Consider the following 18,688-nt stretch of genomic DNA (forward strand, 5'->3'; position numbering starts at 1 on the left):
CACAGCTTCGGGGAAAAGCCCCATGGTGGCTGCGAGTTGGCGGCTGTGTCGTACAACCGATGTAGCAGCACCATGCAGCCACCTCAGGGCAAATAAGGCATATAGACAGCCCCTAAGTCAAAACTCAGAACTTGAAGTCTATTATGCTTTGGCTCACCTGCCTTTCAGTTCTGAGATCTTCTAACCAACTTCATTAATATCATTTGCTTACATGTTAGGCTTAAGTTCATAGGTAACAGAGATTGAAGTTAGCAGTGGTGGGAAATGTGTGGCCCTCCAGATGTTGTTGGACTGCAACTCCCATCAGCCCTAGCCAACATATCCAATGGGGAGGGATGATGGGAGTGGTAGTCCAACAACATCTAGATTCTAGGGGGGCGTCCGTCCCCCATCCATGACTTAAAGGATGTCAAAATAAACCTAGCTTGACCTTTTGGATCAGTATATGTTTGGATATAAGGTATACCAGTAGGGGCACAGACTTTAGGAACTGAATACCCTCTGTTGTATGTGGAAAACTCCCTAACAGCCTAATACCACAATGGGTCATGCAACTCAGCTTATTTAAAACATATCAAAATATAAGACTGTATAGGATTTCTTCCTTAAGAACCTGAGTCTTGGTTATACTAGCAAAAAAAGTCTGGGATTGTCAGTAGCCAAAATGATAGTTTCTGAGGGTAGGAACCATCCACTCACCACTTGCGATTTCATACACGATTTCTTCATTCAAACTTTCATCCCCATCAATAGCATAGAGTGGTCCTGGCTTCAAGGTCAAGGGATCAGTCTGCAATAACAACAAGGCCCAATCATTTTCAGAAGTTTCCAGACCAAGACTTAGGTTACAAGTTTGACCTCAAATGTGGTCTTGCAGCCAATGAAATGATACCAGGTGATGATGAAGTGGCTAAATTCACTCTGGTCTTTGGGTTTTTTGACTCTTTGAAGATGCTGTGTATCATCACTGTTCTCATGCTGGCTTCCTGTCTCCCTCCCTGCCTTCTCTCATGGTAGTGAGGAAATCTAATAGGTTTGCCATGAACAGAACCTGCTGTTTTGCCTGCCACCACAAGCTTCAATGCAGGCTGTGTGCTTATATGCAAAATTGCAAGTTTATTTATTTATTTATTGCACTTATATACCGCTCCCATAGCCAGGGCTCTCTGGGCGGTTTACAGAAATTCTAAAATTAAGATTAAAACGAGTATACAAAATTTAAAATTCTAAAACATAGAACACAGACACATAAAGCATTAAAAACCGTTAAAAAACTAAACGTGGGTGATTAAGATGTACCGCCATATGCCTGGGCAAAGAGGTAAGTCTTAACCTGGCGCCGGAAAGATAGCAGCGTTGGCACCAGGCAAGCCTCATCAGGGAGATCATTCCATAGTCTGGGGGCCACCACCGAAAAGGCACTGTCCCTTGTTGCCACACTCCGAGCCTCTCTCGGAGCAGGCACCCGGAGGAGGACCTTAGATGTTGAACGTAGTGACCGGGTATATTCATGTCGGGATAGGCGTTCCATCAGGTATTGTGGTCCCAAGCCGTGTTAGGGTCCCGGTGAATGGAAGCAGCTACTGTGGACACTGAAGAGTGGCTGCCGTAGAAGAAGAGCCTCATATGTGCTGGCCGTAATATGGGGCTCCTTTCACGTCATGGGGACGGATCTCTTTTTGCCCCTGCAAGATGGTTATTATTGAAAGATGTATACGGCTCATGGTGTACCTGCGATAGAGAGGCATTACAGGCTGATCCTAAAGCCCCATAACACCTAGAGGGATCAAAGCATTCTCCTTGTTGCAGTTGCACTCTGCTTGAATTCCAGTTCTAACTTGCTGGTACTAAGAGAAGCCGAAGACACAGCATTAGCTGTCCTATTAAGGATAAGGGGCTTCTCTACAGGAGTTCACTTAAGGTCAGAGTCCTTGCATGCAAAGGAAAGAGTACACTTTATCAGGGCATGGAGGTCCAAGCCCCCTGCCCCCCACAGCTGCAGCCCCATTATCATGATAGGGAACAAAAATGAGGCTAAATTGGTAGATCCTGCTTGAGAATATTTTTTTTCAAAACTTATTTCCATGTATCTATGGTCCAAATCTTGCGAGATTTGCTGGAGCCAATCAGAAACAGCATTAAATCAAAACAAACCACATTCTGAAGAGAGAGTTGCTGGCCCAGGCCCTGCGCTGCAGCAGAGAGAGGGTGCTTGTAAACTGGGACTTGTAGTTTAAGAGGCAAGGGAGATTTGTGCTTCCCTATGAGATTTAGGCCTCGTCTACACCTAGAGGCCTTTCGAGAAGGGGGAGGGATGATTAGGAAGTATTGTACTTCCTGAATCATCCCTCAGGGGCCAGTGAGTTTGCCTGGTGGTAAAGAGGGCCGCTTTGTGGCAAAGTTATAGAGTTTTTTTAGAAGTTGAGATGATTGCGGAACAGTGATCCTGCGTGAAGGTACAATTTCTTTTTAAAAAACCCAAAAGAACTCAGCACTGGAAGATGCCGAGAGCGGGGCTGTCTAAATGCTTGGAAAAGCCCTGGGGTGGATGCACGACGATACAACACAGCAGCAATCGCACACCCACCCTGGGACTTTCCGCTGAAGCTGTGGAGAAAAAAAAGTCAGGGACTTACCCTGACTTTTTTTCTCTGGAGCTGGGTGAGGATGGCGCATCCACCATCCAGGCCTTGCTCTGGAGTTGCAGTGGAGGCATGGACAGGTGGATGGCGACCCCTGACTGTTCGCCATCGGGCCAGGCAGAGGACAGGGGAATGTGACTGGTGCCAGAAACCCTGCACTTTCGCTGCAGCATCAAGATTACCCACCCCCTGCATCATGGATCATCACGATGGCAATCCACCTCCGTAAAGACAGCCCCTGGGTTGTAAAAGATGAAAATGGTCTGTGTTGCATAAAAGATTGCCTGCCCCAGCTACTTTTCTTGGGAACAGCTGGTGTGTAGTCTACATTTAATTCTGGGTGGTGCCACCAATTCCATTCTGGGTTTGATATGGCAAGCTCTTTGAATCCATGGAAGGCAAAGGCACGAACGCAGCTGAAGCACAAGGAGCGAGAGGCAAGCCAAAACCAGAGAGGTCCTTTGGTGTTGATACACCCTAAGTATCCCTTGTGCATACCACTTTCTCCGAGATGTTGACCGCGCCAGTGTAGCCATGGCTGAGACAGATGATGCTGTTGGCTGCAATGGGAGTACATGGCTGAAACCAGGGAGGTCTGAGGTCAGCCTGGAAGACATGTATGTTTATTGTTGCCGTGGCTGTGTGTGTACCTGGTGCATCGGCATTGCCATCCTGTAAATAAATAAATAAATAAATAAAGGGCAACAAATGGAAATGTGTCCATCAGACAAAATACATCGTTGGATACAACTGCAACATCAAAACAATCCCTACCCATTTGCTTGCACACTCCAACAGGGCAGTTCATCACCAAGTGCATTCAAAGTTTATTGTACTAGCCAAAGGCCATGACAAATAAATCAAAAGAAAACATTTATACATATATGCAGTAATACAAATATTTTGAACAGTAGAAAATTATACAGATAACTTAGAATTTGCCATAATTAAAATCCAGCTTTAACTTAGCAGTCTAAATCTCCAAGGCAGTTTATGGCAATTTCATCTAGTTCTCTCTTCCTAATCTTTTCTGCTTCCAAAGCAAACAAAGCCGCTTTATGAGGTTCATCAGACAAGTGTTTTATTGCGCACTCGCTCCTGCCCACATACGGATGGGCGCATATCCTTGAGACGAAGACATCCACCTCCTGCGCACCTCCCACTCCTTCCGCTTGTTTTTCCTTTGCAAAATAGACCCCTTTTAATCCATTTTTTTTTAAAAAAAACCAGAATGTGCCACGATCTCCTGCTGTGTGCAGGAAAAGCCAAGCGATACAAACAGCCTCGGAATGGGCCATGTGGTCTTTGTTTACTTCCTCTTTCCCCTTTGGAAAGAATGAGGAAGTGCGGAGAAGTGACGGTAAGGAAACGCAATCCCCCCGCCCCCGTGTTGACACTCTATGCGTCGCATAGCAGTAGGTATCATACAAAAGAAAATGAAGCGTTTCTGCAAGGGCATTTCAGAAATCTCTCTCTTGCATCCCTGTATATCACCACCAGATCTTCTAAGTCCAAGTAGCTGCATTGTTTGACACGCAATGCATCTGATCAAGGGTCCTGTGTGCACTCTGATGTGAACACCTGGCCCTGCACCATCGAGCTATCACATTCACTTCAATGAAAGTGGATCGGGTCCTCTGAACTGGAATGAATGGGGAAGCTTTTGCAGGTCGGGGAACTCCATGTGTGTGTATTGGAACTCTTGCACCCAAGCCAGACCTCTGGGATCTGACTGTTGTCAAGATCGCCAGTGTCAGCTTTAATCTGGAAAACGTAAAGGGCATGGTTTGGGCGAGTGATAAAACATGCACCTACAGTAGAGCATCTGCAAATACAGGGAGGTTTTGCTCACAATGGAACTCACCATGGCATATAAGGTAAGCACCATGAAGTTGAGTTTTTCATAATCCAGGGCTTTGAGCAAGGTAATTTGTGGGTTATTAACTCCTTGAATATTGAAATAACCCGTGGCTTCCTGTAAGTCAATAATGAAGAAAAGGTGACAATTTAAATCACAGATACAGGTTCTAATACCATTTAAATACATATGCGCGCGCACACACACAATTTCATTTTAAGACAATGGTTTTCTGTTTAATGGCTAAAGCAATTGGGCTATGGAGATTCTATTGTCTCTGGCTTCCATGCTGCTGATAAAATGGATTTGTCCTTTGCTCCTTGATACATAATGAGGTGTTGGGAAATTTCCATTTACAGTGATAGAGGAAGGGTAGCATTAATAACTATGACTGAACTTCATTATTAGTAAAATGGTACAATGGAAGAAGAGCCTCAATGCTAAGAGAAGCTATCCACTTCAAGCATCCCCAATGTCTTTCATACCAGAGGAAAAGATTTTCCCATCTCCCAGTGACTTTTATTTCATTGCTAGATGGCTGTTCTTGTTTTAGCTCATAATCTACCTTTCTGAAGCTTAGAGCTTTTCTTTTCTCATTGGATGTTAATCCATTGTATCTATTTTCGGTTTTATCTCAGAATTGAGAACCGAACACTACACAGGAATGTTTCCTTTCCTGCTTTTCTGCTACATAACCTCTAGGTGGCACTGTGGTGTACACAGAGGAAATAACCGCTTCTTTTGCTTTCACAATTAAATACTGCATTTTCCCTGCTCTAAAAAAAACCTCACTGAAAGTGCTGATTAGGCACAGAAGTGAATCTGGAGGGTCAAATTCATCTAAAGAACCCATAAACAGCCATGAATAGAGAATGATGTGCATTATAAATACCTCTTGTAGAAAAGGACTTAAACCCACTGGTCCCAATCCATAGCTCCACCCCCTCTCCCTCAAAGTCATGAATATAGCAATACCCTCTCTGGCAAGCAATGACCACATGTTTGGGGCAAGCAAGGTTGGACAGGGTTGCATGACTTTCATTGTCCCACTTTTCCACACCTCCCCCTACCACCAATAAGTGATCACCAGAGAAGACAGATCAACCTGCTTTGGCAGTCACTTGTCTGGAAGAAGTTGCCAGCTCACATCAGAAGGGAAGAACTTTTTCCTGCCTCTTTACATTTTATTTAGCAATTGATTTGGCAATTGATATTCCCCCATGCCAAGGGCTCAGTTCAACTATAGATACTAACTGTTGGATTTCCTGTAAGTCTGTAAGATATTACATCAAAGTCAGCATCAGTAGCAGTTACATTAGCCTGGGGCACAACAATTGTGTTCACTTTTGTATCCTGTGGGGTGAGAAAGGAACATAAGTTTTAGTTTTTTGTATGTGTCACATGTAATTCACACAAGATAGATGTAGATATACTAGATCTCAAAAGAACCAAGGCAAGTCAAAACATTCAAATGCAATCCAGGGCGGCGGTGGGGTGGGGTGGGGTGTCTTTCAGGGCCAAACAAAATGTGATATTAATGGTTTAAATGCAATTAATATGCACATTTTAAAAATGTAAATAAGAGCCCCAGGGAGGCCTGAGCTTCCTCCAGACCATGGGGTAGTGGGTGGAAGATCAACGCTTAATTTCCAAGCAACTATCCCAACAAAAATGCCCTTGCCTCTATTAGCATCAGTAGCAGCTGTTCAGCCTTTTCAGTGGCTCCTATTACAAAATAATAATAAAACAATTCGTCATATAAACTCAGCCGCACTTATGCTAAATCCTTTTACACATACACACAACTTTATTATTATTATTTTTAAAAAATACAGTTCTATCCTATCCTTCCCCCAAAGTGCTCAAGGTTGCATATGTTCTCTTCCTCTCTCACATACATATTATCCTCAGAACAATCCTGTGAGGTAGGTTAGGCTGAGAGGTAGTGGCTGGTTCAAATTCACCCACTGAACTTCATGGCTACATGGGGGCTGGGCTTACACAACATGCTGACCCACCCAGTGTGGGTTGTTGCTGAACCATGGATTATTGTGTTGTCTGAATGCAATGCTTTCCCCATAGGGTGGGCTATCATGTTGTTTGCACCCACTGCTTTTTCCACAGGGTGGGTTATCATGTTGTCTGAACGCAACACGTTCATTAACCATGCAGTGTGGCTTGTTAACCACCCTGGACAACCCAACAACAAACCATGGATTGTTAAGGTAATTTGTTCGAGAAAAGTAAACCACACTGCATGGTTAACAAACCACAACATGCAGAAAACATGTTGTGATCAGACATGGCAGGTTAACATGTTGTGTGAACCCTGGGCCAGATCTACACCAAGCAGGATATGACACATTGAAAACGATTTGAAAGTGGTATGGAACGTGCCCTGGGCACCAAAAGTTGTCAACACTGGTATGAACCATTAAAAAGCAGAAGTGTAGATCCTGCCCTGGTCTTCCTCATCTTAGCTTCTAACCAGTGCACCACATCAGCTTCTTCATACATTACACCAAGTGACAAAAACAAAGAAGAATCTCTGTGAAATGGAAAGTTATTGGATGGATATATAGCAACTTCTCGTAGGTGGAGAGGAATCTGAGAAGTGCTTAAAATAAAGTCAATGTGTTTGGCTACAGCATTTTTAATATTAATTTTAGGAAGATTCTATGTTTGGGATAGTGATGAAGACCTTTGAAATTTACGAAGTATATAAATACAGTTATTGCTCCCTTTAGTTAACATTAAGAACATAAGAAGTGCCATGCTGGAAAAGACCAAGGGTCCATCTAGTCCAGCACTCTGTTCACAAAGTGGCCAACCAGCCATCGGCAAGGGACCAACAAGCAGGGCATGGTGCAACAGCACCCTCCCACCCATGTTCCCCAGCAACTGGTGCACACAGGCTTACTGCCTCGAATAATGGCGATAGCACACAACCATCAGGGCTAGTAGCCATTGATAGCCTTCACCTCCAGGAATTTATCCAACCCCCTTTTAAAGCCATCCAAATTGGTGGCCATCACTACATCTTGTGGTAGTGAATTCCATAATTTAACTATGTGCTGTGTGAAGAAGTACTTCTTTTTATTTGCCCTGGATCTCCCACCAATCAGCTTCATGGGATGTCCCCAGGTTCTAGTATTTTGAGAGAGGGGGAAAATGTCTCCCTATCCACCTTCTCCACACCATGCATAATTTTGTACACCTCTATCATGTCTCTCCTTACCCTCCTTTTTCCAAGCTAAACAATCCTAGTTGATGTAACTTTCCCTCATAGGGGAGATGCTCCAGCCCCTTCATCATTTTAATTGCCCTTTTCTGCACTTTTTCCAGCTCTATAATACCCTTTTTTTAGGTGTGGGGACCAGAACTGTACAAAGTATTCTAAGTGTGGTCACACCATAGATTTGTATAAGGGCAGTTTGATACTGGCCACTTTATTCTCAATTCCTTTTCTTATAATGCCTAACATGGAGTTTGCCTTCTTTATAGCGGGCGCACACTGGGTGGACATTTTCATCGAGCTGTCCACCACAATCCCAAGATCTCTTTCTTGTTTGGTCACCACCAGCTCAGATCCCATCAGGTTATACTTGAAGTTGGGTTTCTTTTTGCCCCAACGTGCAGCACCTTACACTTGCTTACATTGAACTGCATCTGCCATTTGGATGCCCAGTCTCCTAGCTTGGAGAGATCCCTTTGAAGCGCTTCACAATCCCTTTGTGTTTTAACAACCTTAAATAATTTGGTGTTGTCAGGAAACTTGGCCACTGTGGTGTAGTGGCTAAAGTGTTGGACTGGGAGTTGGAAGATCCAGGTTCTAGTCCCCACTCGGCCATGGAAACCCACTGGGTGACTTTGGGCTAGTCACAGACTCTCAGCCCAACCCACCTCACAGGGTTGTTGTGAGGATAAAATGGAGAGGAGGAAGATTATGTACACCACCTTGGGTTCCTTGGAAGAAAAAAGGCGGGATATAAATGCAATAGTACATACATACATATTTGCACGATATTTGGTTTGGAGTTAATTATGGTTTCTTCTTGATTGTGTTACCCTTTCATTTAAGTACTTAATGCATATACTTCATTATTGATAATAGAAGTTCTTCTTCTTTCAAGATTATGATTCTATAAGAATTGAAATTATGACCCATTACCTTTCATTATAGTGGCATATGAATAAATTTGCTTACCTCACTAACGTGGACAGTGATGTTAGTTTCTTCAAAGATGGGACGGTTGTCGTTCACATTGTCAATTATCACTACCACTGTCAAACTCTCTACCTGGTGGTGAATAAAACAGAATAAGGATAGAAGTTGGTTGATTGTTCAGAACTTGAAAATCAAGAACACTATATAATTCTATTAAGCTGGTGATGACAACCCAGAATGTGAGTTGTTGCTTTACCCAGAGTTTACCTATGATTTGTCTGCTAAATTATCACTCAAAGCACAGGTTATTTTTTTCCCCAATTACTGAAGTGTTTGATTCCTCCTTCCTTTGCTCACTTACTCCTTGTATCCCAAATTTGCAGCACTGTAGAACTGGCATGTAGAGCAATAGATTTTTGGAGTTTTTTTAACCACTCTTGCCTTTCATCTCTACTGTAGCGAAACAACCCATGAGCAAACCATGGTTCTGGGTTTACACCTAACCACAACTTAGAGTACACAAGCCAACAACAAACCATTGGTTTTCTTCCTGGGTTGTTCATGGTTAATAACCCATAGTTAACCAATCACTCCAGGTTCAAATGTAGCAACAAGCCAGTATTCAACAACCCATCCTCAACCCATACTCTGGATTGTCATTACATGTGAATCCGGTCATAATTTTCCCTGGCATGAACGATTTTTCTTGACGAAATAGCTGACAGGTGGAGGGAGAGCCAGAGTGCTACCACAGATGGGAAGCTGGAGGCTTTATTCCTTTGTTTTCCTCCACTATGATACAGATCAGAACCTCCCCGCATCATGAACCTGATATTTATAATGGGAGAGGAATGATCCCATTGGCACCAATTCTGTCAATTGGTATCACATCTAGTTTAGCCCTAAATATGTGCACCGTCTGCAAACAAGTTTTCATTAATGAGTATTCCATCAACAAATGTTACCTGGCAAATGAATCACACATAACAAAAAAGATAGAAAGTGGCAAAATGCTGTTTCCTTCCTCACTCTTCTCTGTGGTAATTTCTCTGTTATTCACTGCAGTGTGTAGCATACAAACAACCTTGTACAACCATTCTAAGATCAATGGCTGTTCAGACGTTACGCTAATCCACCCTAGTTAAGGGCTTTGGTCTAACTATGGTGGTTTGGTGTGTTATGTGGGGGGAGAAAAATGCTACCACAACGGATAAGGAACCACTCTCAGTAACCATCCCACTGCAGTAGATTTAAGGACCCCGGGGTTGCTTACTGCGACATGTGGCAGGCTTGCTGTCACAGAGCTTCTCTAGGGTCATGGGGGCATTTGTTTTTGTATTTTTGAAATGGAGAGCTCATTTCCATTGCAGAGGAGGCCGGGATGCACAGTAGACTGCACAGTTACAGTATATGTCTGCTAAGTACAGAGGGGTGGGTGGGAAACAGAACCACATGGTGCCGTGTGGTTCTGTAGTCAGGTGGCATGCCCACTTGCAGTGGTTCTGTTAAACCTCTCCTCTCTCTAGTTCCCCTAACCACCACCCTCGCTCATGCATGTGAATTGTACTTTCCAACCGTACTTACTCCCCCCCCCACAGGGCTAGTGGGAATGAAAATGTAAGCTAACGTAGGATCAAAAGGCCTGAACTTCAGGGTTGACTTCTCATTCGAAACCTTGCAGGCTGTGGTTTCATGACCATGGGCACTGCTAGCGTTTTTCACTTGCTGCTAGCAATTGAATTCTCATCCGGCTTATCAGCCTTCTACTGAGTGGGAGTACAGTGACACAGATCACACATAATGGAGGGAAATCATGCATTAATCAACCCACAATTTGCTGCTTTTACATGTGAATGGAGCCAGTGAGTTGTTAGTGAGGGGACTTTGCACATGTAGATGCATTATTTTTCAAAGCTGTCTCATCTTCCATATATAGTCAGGGTCCAGGTGAGATCAAATACGGGAAACCCCTCAGAAGCAGCTCTGTGGAGCAGCAGCTCCGTGGTAGAGTCCCTGCTTTGCATGCCGAAGGTCCCAGGTTCAATCCCAGCATCTCCAGGCAGAGTTGGGAAAGACTGAAACTCTGGACAGCCATTGCCAACCAATGTCAACAGTACTAGTCTAGGGAGACCAATTTTCTAACTTGGTCAGTATGACTGTGGAAAATCCCAAGCAAGACCCTTGAAGCATAAACAGCATTGCTGCAATAGATGTGTGAACATTTTGAGTGACGTCTTTGGAAACCTATCTTATGCTTGCCATGTTGAGTAAGATGTACACACACCAGTGATCTGAGTACAAACACAAGAGAACTCATCAGAGGAGAAGGGGAAATTTATAGAGGTCTTGACCTGAAATAGGGGTTCACAACACACAAAACCATTGATCTGGAGGAGCACTATGAAAGAGGTTTCTTCCATTGTGCTTCTGCAGCATCTAACAATAATATGAAGGAATACAATTTAAAATATTACTCACTTTGATGTCCCCTCTAAGGCATGCTAGTTCTACAACTAGCACTGTTATATTCTGCATTTAAAAAGAAGAAGAAGCAAATATAATAATTTATAGCGTGCATTGTAAAGCTGTTTTTCTTACATACAAGCTGATTCACAAGTATTTGTTCCCTTGGGCTTCAGTAATAAGTGCACAGGTCTGCATTCTTAAACAAAGTGATTTTAACTTGTCTCAGAATGGCAAAAGGACAAGCAATAGTGAGCATCTTAGAAAGTTCCACACAATAGGATCTACCACTGTAATGGCCCTGCTCTTTGCTGTTGATGATGCTAAAACATGGGAATTGCCTCTCAGAGCAGGGCCTGTTCTACAGATTGTAATGGGGGATTGGGCGACTGGTGCTCCCTCAAGCCAAAGTTACAGACACAGTTCCCTCCAGGGTAGTCTAAGTCCCTTCTCTAAACATCCAGCTGAGGCCATAGCTAGACCTAAAGTTTATCCCTGGATTGTCCAGGGGTCAAACCTGTTCATCTAGGTGACACACAGGGGATCCAGTGCTCAGGCAGGGGCGAACCCTGGATGATCCCAGGATAAACCTTAGGTCTAGCTGTGGCCTTACTTCTAAAAATGAACATTGACTGCTCGTTTATTTCTGTGGATACATGAAAGTATGGCAATCTATTTTCTATCTAATTTACCCATGAAAGCCTCTGTGCTAGTTTGCCCGCATTTGTGGTCTTGTGCTCCATTAACAAGTGCACAAGTCTGTATTCTTAAACAAACAAAATTATTTTAACTTGCTTCTGAATGGCAAAAGAGGATGAAAAGTGGTAAGCATCTGAGAATGTTCCACACAACAGGGAGCCTTTCTACAAAAAGCATTTATTGTACACTCATGATTCCTCACTCACAGCAGTTTGTGGGTGCTTTTCACAATATCATATCCTTCAGGGCCCCTCCCAGACTTTGCAACCACTTTAGCGTATGTGTTTTTTTCTGGTATATCCATGAAAGGTGGCATGAAACCCTAGGGTATTTGCTCAGTTCTTCTGTAACACAGCACCACCTAGTGGTTGTATAATGGAACATACAAAAAGGGAAAGAAAGAAACCCCACAGGAAAAATCAGATTAAGAACCTGATCTTAATGCCATAAAGAATCTGGAAGCCTTGGCAAAGAGGTGGGTTAAAAGCCTTATGTTGAAAAGCCCAGGAACTACCACTGTAAAGGCCCTGCTTCTTCCTGTTGATGATGTTACTGCATGAGAGTTGCCTCCCAGATCAGGGCCTCTCCTGCAGATTGTAATGGGGGAGCTCAAGCCGAGGTCACATTGGGGCCTGTGGAAGCACGGCTCCATGTATTCAAAGTCCCTTCTCTGAACAGTCTCTTCTCTGAAGTTAATAAAAATTAACTTTGGTAGCTCAATTACTTATGGAGATATAACAAAGTACAGCAGTGGGTTTTTTACCTAATTTACTCAGGTAAGTCTGTGCACTGGCTTGTCAGATTTTTGCCCAATGAGTACAAAAGCACTGAGATAACTGACAAGCACAAAGCACTAATATTCACATTTTACTTAATTAATATTCATTACTCTTGAAAAATGTTACCATATGGTGACCAGATGAAAAGGACAGGGCTCCTGCGTCTTTAACAGTTGTATAGAAAAGGGAATTTCAGCAGGTGTCATTTGTATGCATGCAGCCCCTGGTGAAATGCCCTCTTCATCACAACTGTTAAAGCTGCAGGAGGTATACTAGAGTGACCAGATACAAAAGAAGGCAGGGCTGTCCTCCTTTTCATGTGGTCACCCTAATATTTAGCTATTTGTATTTAGCTTCTAGCTGTACTGTACTAATTCGCTCCCACCTCACACACACCTTAGGTCCCAATATCATGACATCTCGGGATAGGGGCCTGACTGGCTGGATAGCATTGTGCCATTGAATCCCAATCATACTTATGTATCTTTTTTCCAATCAGTTACCTCAAAATCCACTGAATATTTCAGGATAAGTTGCGAGCCCTTTATCTCAAACCACTGAAATTGTGTGTCTTTTGCAGGATCAATTTCTACTGTGGTATCGGGAGCAGCTGTAATATTGGTAACCACAAGCCCTGCAGCATTGTTCTCCTGTATATTAAGAACGGTTTTGTCTACTGAGCAGGCTAGTGAAACAAAAGAAAATACCTTGTATCAGTGATATCACAAACCTACTGAACAGAAACTGTAAATTGTGTCACCATGAATTCAACTAGAACTTCGTATTCTAGTCCACCATTTTGTCTGCGAGTTGACAGCCTCTAAATTCTTCATAGGACGTTTTATGTAACATGGCAATAGGTAGGTGTGAGACAATCTGCATCACAGATCCGTAATCGCTCAGCCTTTCCATTGTTACAAGATCATTAAACTTGCCAACATCTTTCTAGAGTCTACAATCTTATAATTTGGGACAAATGCAAAATCATAACAAATTTAGGAATTGAATTCCTTATTCCGAGCATGATGTAAAATTATTCTTATTCATACATTTCATTCTAAATTAATTATTTAAATTTGTTACATAAAATATTATTAAACAAAACTTTTAGTTTCCTTTTGAAATTGCCTCTTGTTTTGGCCTACGTTTCTGAAAATGTTTATCTAGCCTTAATCTGCCCAAGCAAAGATCTGTTAAATATACTTATTTTCTTAAAAAAAATAGAAAGATTATATAGATTCTGCCCCTGACAAAGATCTCTGCTTGAGTTAAGGAGGATACAAGCTGTACTTCCGTGCACACTTATATGATGGGACTTAACTCTCAAGAAGAAAGTATGTACAGTCTTGCATTGCACACTGAGAGTCCCTGTGGCTCTTGTTTTTCTGTTGGTATATATTAACATGGTTCCTCATTCATCGCTTTGCTTTTAAAATCCAACCAATAAACCCAAAGGACATACTTACTTTCACCCACTGCCTGAAGAGGAGTTACTGATACCAAGAAGAAGAGCATGCAGATACAGAAGTGACTGAAGAAATCCATCAAGCCGTTGGAAAAGAAATCCAAAAATTAGAGGAAGCAGAATTATCCACTTTTTTTCATGTATTGTTACAATGGATCTTCACATCACTGTTCTATGAGGAAATAATGGTGCAAACGACACTGAGCTGACACAGTCATTAACCTTTGCATCCTAGTTTATTGATTCACTTATTTATGACTTTTCACTGGTGCCAGTTACTGAATGCAATGAGCCATTTGTTTTACCTTGGAGGTTGGATAATTCCCGCTATGCAGTGCAATCCTGTGCATATCTACTGAGTTGTACATTCCACTGAGTTCAATGAGACTTACTCCCTGGTCAACATGTTTAGGATTGTAGCCTTAGAAATCACATGCAAATGCCCAGAACCAAATGGGAATGGGTGATGCTGAATCGAACAGGGGGACCCATCTCCTCAATGCTACCCTCTGGGCATGAAATATTTGAATGGGCTAATGGACATCCAAAACATTCAGTTAACAGGAAGCTTAAACACCAGGAAGTGGGGTGCCATTCTGAGTCAGAATGCACAGACAGGGTTTAATATCTGAGCTCAGCCCTGCAACATATAAAGCAATAATGAAGTTGAACATCACTCTGGGCATTCAGAGAGTATGGCCATTTCTACACCTGCCTTTCCCCCCCGGGATTGTCCCGGGATCATCCCTGTGCATCCAAATGACACACAGGAGATCCCAGGAACAGGCAGGGACGATCCTTCCATTTGACTGGGATAATCCTTAGGTGTAGAAAGGGCCTATCTTTACCTCACTACCAGTCTTGCAGTAGTAAATTTTGAAGTACAGGTACTCATCATGACAGTCCCAGTAGCCACACACCCCAGAGAGAGTGCCAGAATTTAGGCAGCTGTCCTGATCCATAGCCAGGGCCGGTCCCATGCTATTTTGCGCCCTAGGCAATGTGAGCTACTTTCACCCCCACCCCACCCCCCAAAACGCCAACCGTGATTTTTAAGAACATATGTTACCTGGAAAAAATAAGCACAAAACTTGAAACTGCTAAATTTATTTTAAAGTGCAAGAAATACGCCATGCCAATTATAGCAAACAAATTGGAAAGGAATGTTGATGAGTCTAAAATGCATTATTTAATAGGAATATCACCTCCAAATCATCCCCCTCCCCAACTCACACACGCACGTGCACACACACTCAGCATCACTCATGCCAAACAAACACATGCATGAACACATGCATTCACTCAAAGACCCCATGATGCACCCCATTCACCCATACATTCTCTCTCTCTCTCTCTCTCTCCCCCTCTCTCTTCCAGGCGCATTCCGGAAGTCCGAACGTGGAGCCGCCCCACCCCCACCCCAGTGTCCCTGGCTTTGCTTCGACTGGGCGGGCGCGGGGCGCCATGTCGCCCGCCCAGGCCCAGCTGAATCCTCGGGCCGGGCCGGCTCACAGCCAACGCACATGAGTGCTGCACTGTGCCCGGCACCCCTCTGAGCTTGGCGCTCTAGGCGGCCACCTGAGTGGCCTCTATGGTAGCACCGGCCCTGTCCATAGCAACAAACCACTTCTTGCAGTTTTGATCTCCACCAGGAGTGGGTCTTTTGTAAGGCTTAATCACCCATTGAAGAGGAAGCCAGCCCCAAATTCTTTGAATTACAAATATATTGCTACTAGAGAAAATTCCTTACCCCGCACCCCAGCTATTGAGAGGATTGCAGCTTAGCTAGCTCAGAGAGAACAGGAAATTCTGAGGGATGACAGTGGCAGATGATGTCAGAGCTCCTGGCCAGTGTCCCTGAGAGCCATGGTTTGACCACTGTTCATGACTGAGAAAACACAACCACTTTTGGGATTAAGGCAAAATCCTTCCTGCAAGAGCGCATGACTGCAAGGAAGATCTCTCCATCCTGTCTCTCACACACATGCGCACCCCTGCACATAGCCAAATCTACAACTTGTGTCAAATCATTATGATCCCATCATGGTACCGCTATATCCCTCTTGTGCATATATACCTCATAGGACACACAGTGACATTTGTTGCAGTATTTTGAATAAAAGGCAGGAAATAACACTATGGCCGTTTCTACACCTGCCTTTTTTTACAGGATTTACTGTTTTACTCTGTACAGCACCATGTACACTGATGGTGCTATATAAATAAATAAATAAATAAATTAATAATAATAATAATAATAATAATAATAATAATAATAATAATATCGTCCCGGGATCATCCCTGTGCATCCAAATGACACACAGGGGATCCCGGGAGCAAGCAGGGACGATCCCTCCATTTGCCTGGGATAATCCTTAGGTGTAGAAAGGGCCTATGAAAGTGGTATATGGAATGTGTAATGTGCCCCAACAATTATCAGTGCATTTCAATACCGCTCTAAAGTAGTAGTGTAGATCTAGCCCAGGATGTGAAATCCAAACTTTCCTTCATCAGTGAGCTTCTCTTTCACTATTTTACTCTAGCTCTCCATCAAGCATATTCATGATGTCCTAAAGATTATAATACTGTTGTACCGTTATGTGTGGTGTTCTTTTTTGTTACCCATTTTTCCAACTTTATTTCAAAATAAAATTCCATGGGAGTGACCTATTTGATTCTCAACATTTTGATCATAACAACTATATGGGCTTTGAAAGTCTGGGCTGAGGTATGCATGAAGGAACAACAGAGCATTTCTTCTCCAAATTCCCATAAAAACCATCGTGAAGGTCATGACACTGTTTGTGATCATCCACCATGCCAGACGATCCTCCCTTTGGGGCCATTTCCCTCCTGCCTCTATTAAATCTTTTCCCATGGGAAAAGGCTTGTCAGTACTTTGTAGTTAGGTTTTAAAATGCAGCAAGCCTCTGTACGTCTGCTTCTCCCATGCTGCGCCAACATCTTCAAGTTTTAAAGCACTTTTTGGTGTTTCTTTAATCATTCCTGTCAACAAAGGACTACAGGCAGGCTTTATTGATCTGCTGAAGTCAGCAGCAGACTCCCCCACACCAGAAAAACGATTTCAACCTTTTGACGGAAAAGGGCTTCCTCCTTCAGAATCAGGTTCCTGGGAACTGCTTGCTAACTGGGCGGGTGCGGGGAGGCAATTCCTCTTCCAGAAACTCTCTGGTCCTTTCGTTAGTCATGCAAAGGCCAGCAGGAGAAGACCCCTCAGTGCCTTTCTCCCTACAAAACAGATCTGCTGGGCTAAACTTATCCAACCAGTTTAGGCATCTTTAGCAGTCTTTTTTACAATGACAGAGTCACAGGGCTGAGGAAGGTAGGGAGGCTGCGAGATCATTCAGAATAACCCCACTGAGGGCAAAATCCTAGGCATGTTTTGACAGAAAAAAAGACCTCCAACTTCCCAGCCATGCTACTTTAAACCACATTCCATGGGGGTGGGGGTAGGGGTGGGGAAACAAAGCATCTGGGATTTTTCTAGAGTGGCTTGAGCAGCAAGGTGATGTAGTAACAAAAATCACTGAGCCGAAGAGGTCAGTTTACCCCACTTGATTGCTCAACATCTGAGGATACACAACTGAATGACTAGATTTGCACAACACGCTAACCCATACTATGGATTGCTTGTTGAACTGTGGGTTGGTGTGCAGTTTGAGCCCAAGATATTTTCTGCAGAGTTGCTTGATAACCATGCACTGTGGCTTTTTTCTCTCAAACAAGCCACCTTGAGAACCCATAGTTTGTTGTTGAGTTGTTCAGGATGGTTAACAAGCCACAATAGGGTGACCATATGGAAAAGAGGACAGGGCTCCTGTATCTTTAACAGTTGTATAGAAAAGGGAATTTCAGCAGGTGCCATTTGTATGCATGTAGCACCTGATAAAATTCCCTCTTCATCACAACAGTTAATGCTGCAGGAGCCCTGCCCTCCTTTCCATATGGTCTCCTTTCCATGTGTGCTGCCTGCCATGTCAGAGGATTTCCAGTGGACTCGTGGGGCATAGTAACCCAATAACTAGCTAGGCTAGCAAATGCTGTTCTTCTGGGTGTGATTGATTCTCCCTGCTGTGCATAGCTCACATCCCAGGAAGTGTTAGCATTTGCATTTGGGAAGGTAAACTGAGATTCCTTACCCAACATGCAAATATACATCGAAGAAAGATTCTCCAATGTTTTTTCATGCCTGAAGCAACTTTTCAAGATTTTCCAGGTGGATGAGCACAACTGCATTTGCTATACATTTTGTCACTTTTTGAAGCCAGGACAGAGGCAATGTCCTGAGAGCCTAATTTAAGGGCTATGTGCCTAGTTTACAAGGTAGCTTGATTTCCTTTGTGAGCGATTATCCAATACTATGCGCAAAATACTAATAAGCCACAAATTGAGCTACAGTTCCTTTATTAGATTTTGGAGAAGTCAAAGACAAGATAGAGATACAGAATTCTAGACTCTATCATGAGATGTCCTCTGAATGACCGAATCTACCACATCCTAAGCAAGTCCCATTTCCCTTGATTGATGTAGACCCCCTTACTAAGTTATTTGCATAGTTTAGCAGTTTGTTTGCTCAAAGTCACTTCATTTACG

General features: G+C 43.2%; 1 protein-coding gene across 1 annotated transcript in view; it reads right to left on the reverse strand.

Moving 5' to 3' along the window:
* Positions 1-14,154, reverse strand: part of CDHR5 (cadherin related family member 5) — a 30,173-nt gene extending 16,019 nt beyond the window's left edge. The window contains exons 1-8 of the mRNA XM_063118403.1: positions 14,076-14,154; positions 13,113-13,294; positions 11,147-11,197; positions 8,708-8,800; positions 5,755-5,853; positions 4,507-4,617; positions 3,141-3,314; positions 700-790 (exon numbers count right to left, since the gene is read on the reverse strand). Of these exons, the coding sequence (XP_062974473.1) occupies positions 700-790; positions 3,141-3,314; positions 4,507-4,617; positions 5,755-5,853; positions 8,708-8,800; positions 11,147-11,197; positions 13,113-13,294; positions 14,076-14,154 (880 nt within the window). The remainder of the gene's footprint in view (positions 1-699; positions 791-3,140; positions 3,315-4,506; positions 4,618-5,754; positions 5,854-8,707; positions 8,801-11,146; positions 11,198-13,112; positions 13,295-14,075) is intronic.
* Positions 14,155-18,688: the final 4,534 nt, after the last annotated feature.

Source organism: Elgaria multicarinata, chromosome 2 (assembly GCF_023053635.1).
Source record: "Elgaria multicarinata webbii isolate HBS135686 ecotype San Diego chromosome 2, rElgMul1.1.pri, whole genome shotgun sequence".
NCBI lineage: Eukaryota > Metazoa > Chordata > Lepidosauria > Squamata > Anguidae > Elgaria > Elgaria multicarinata.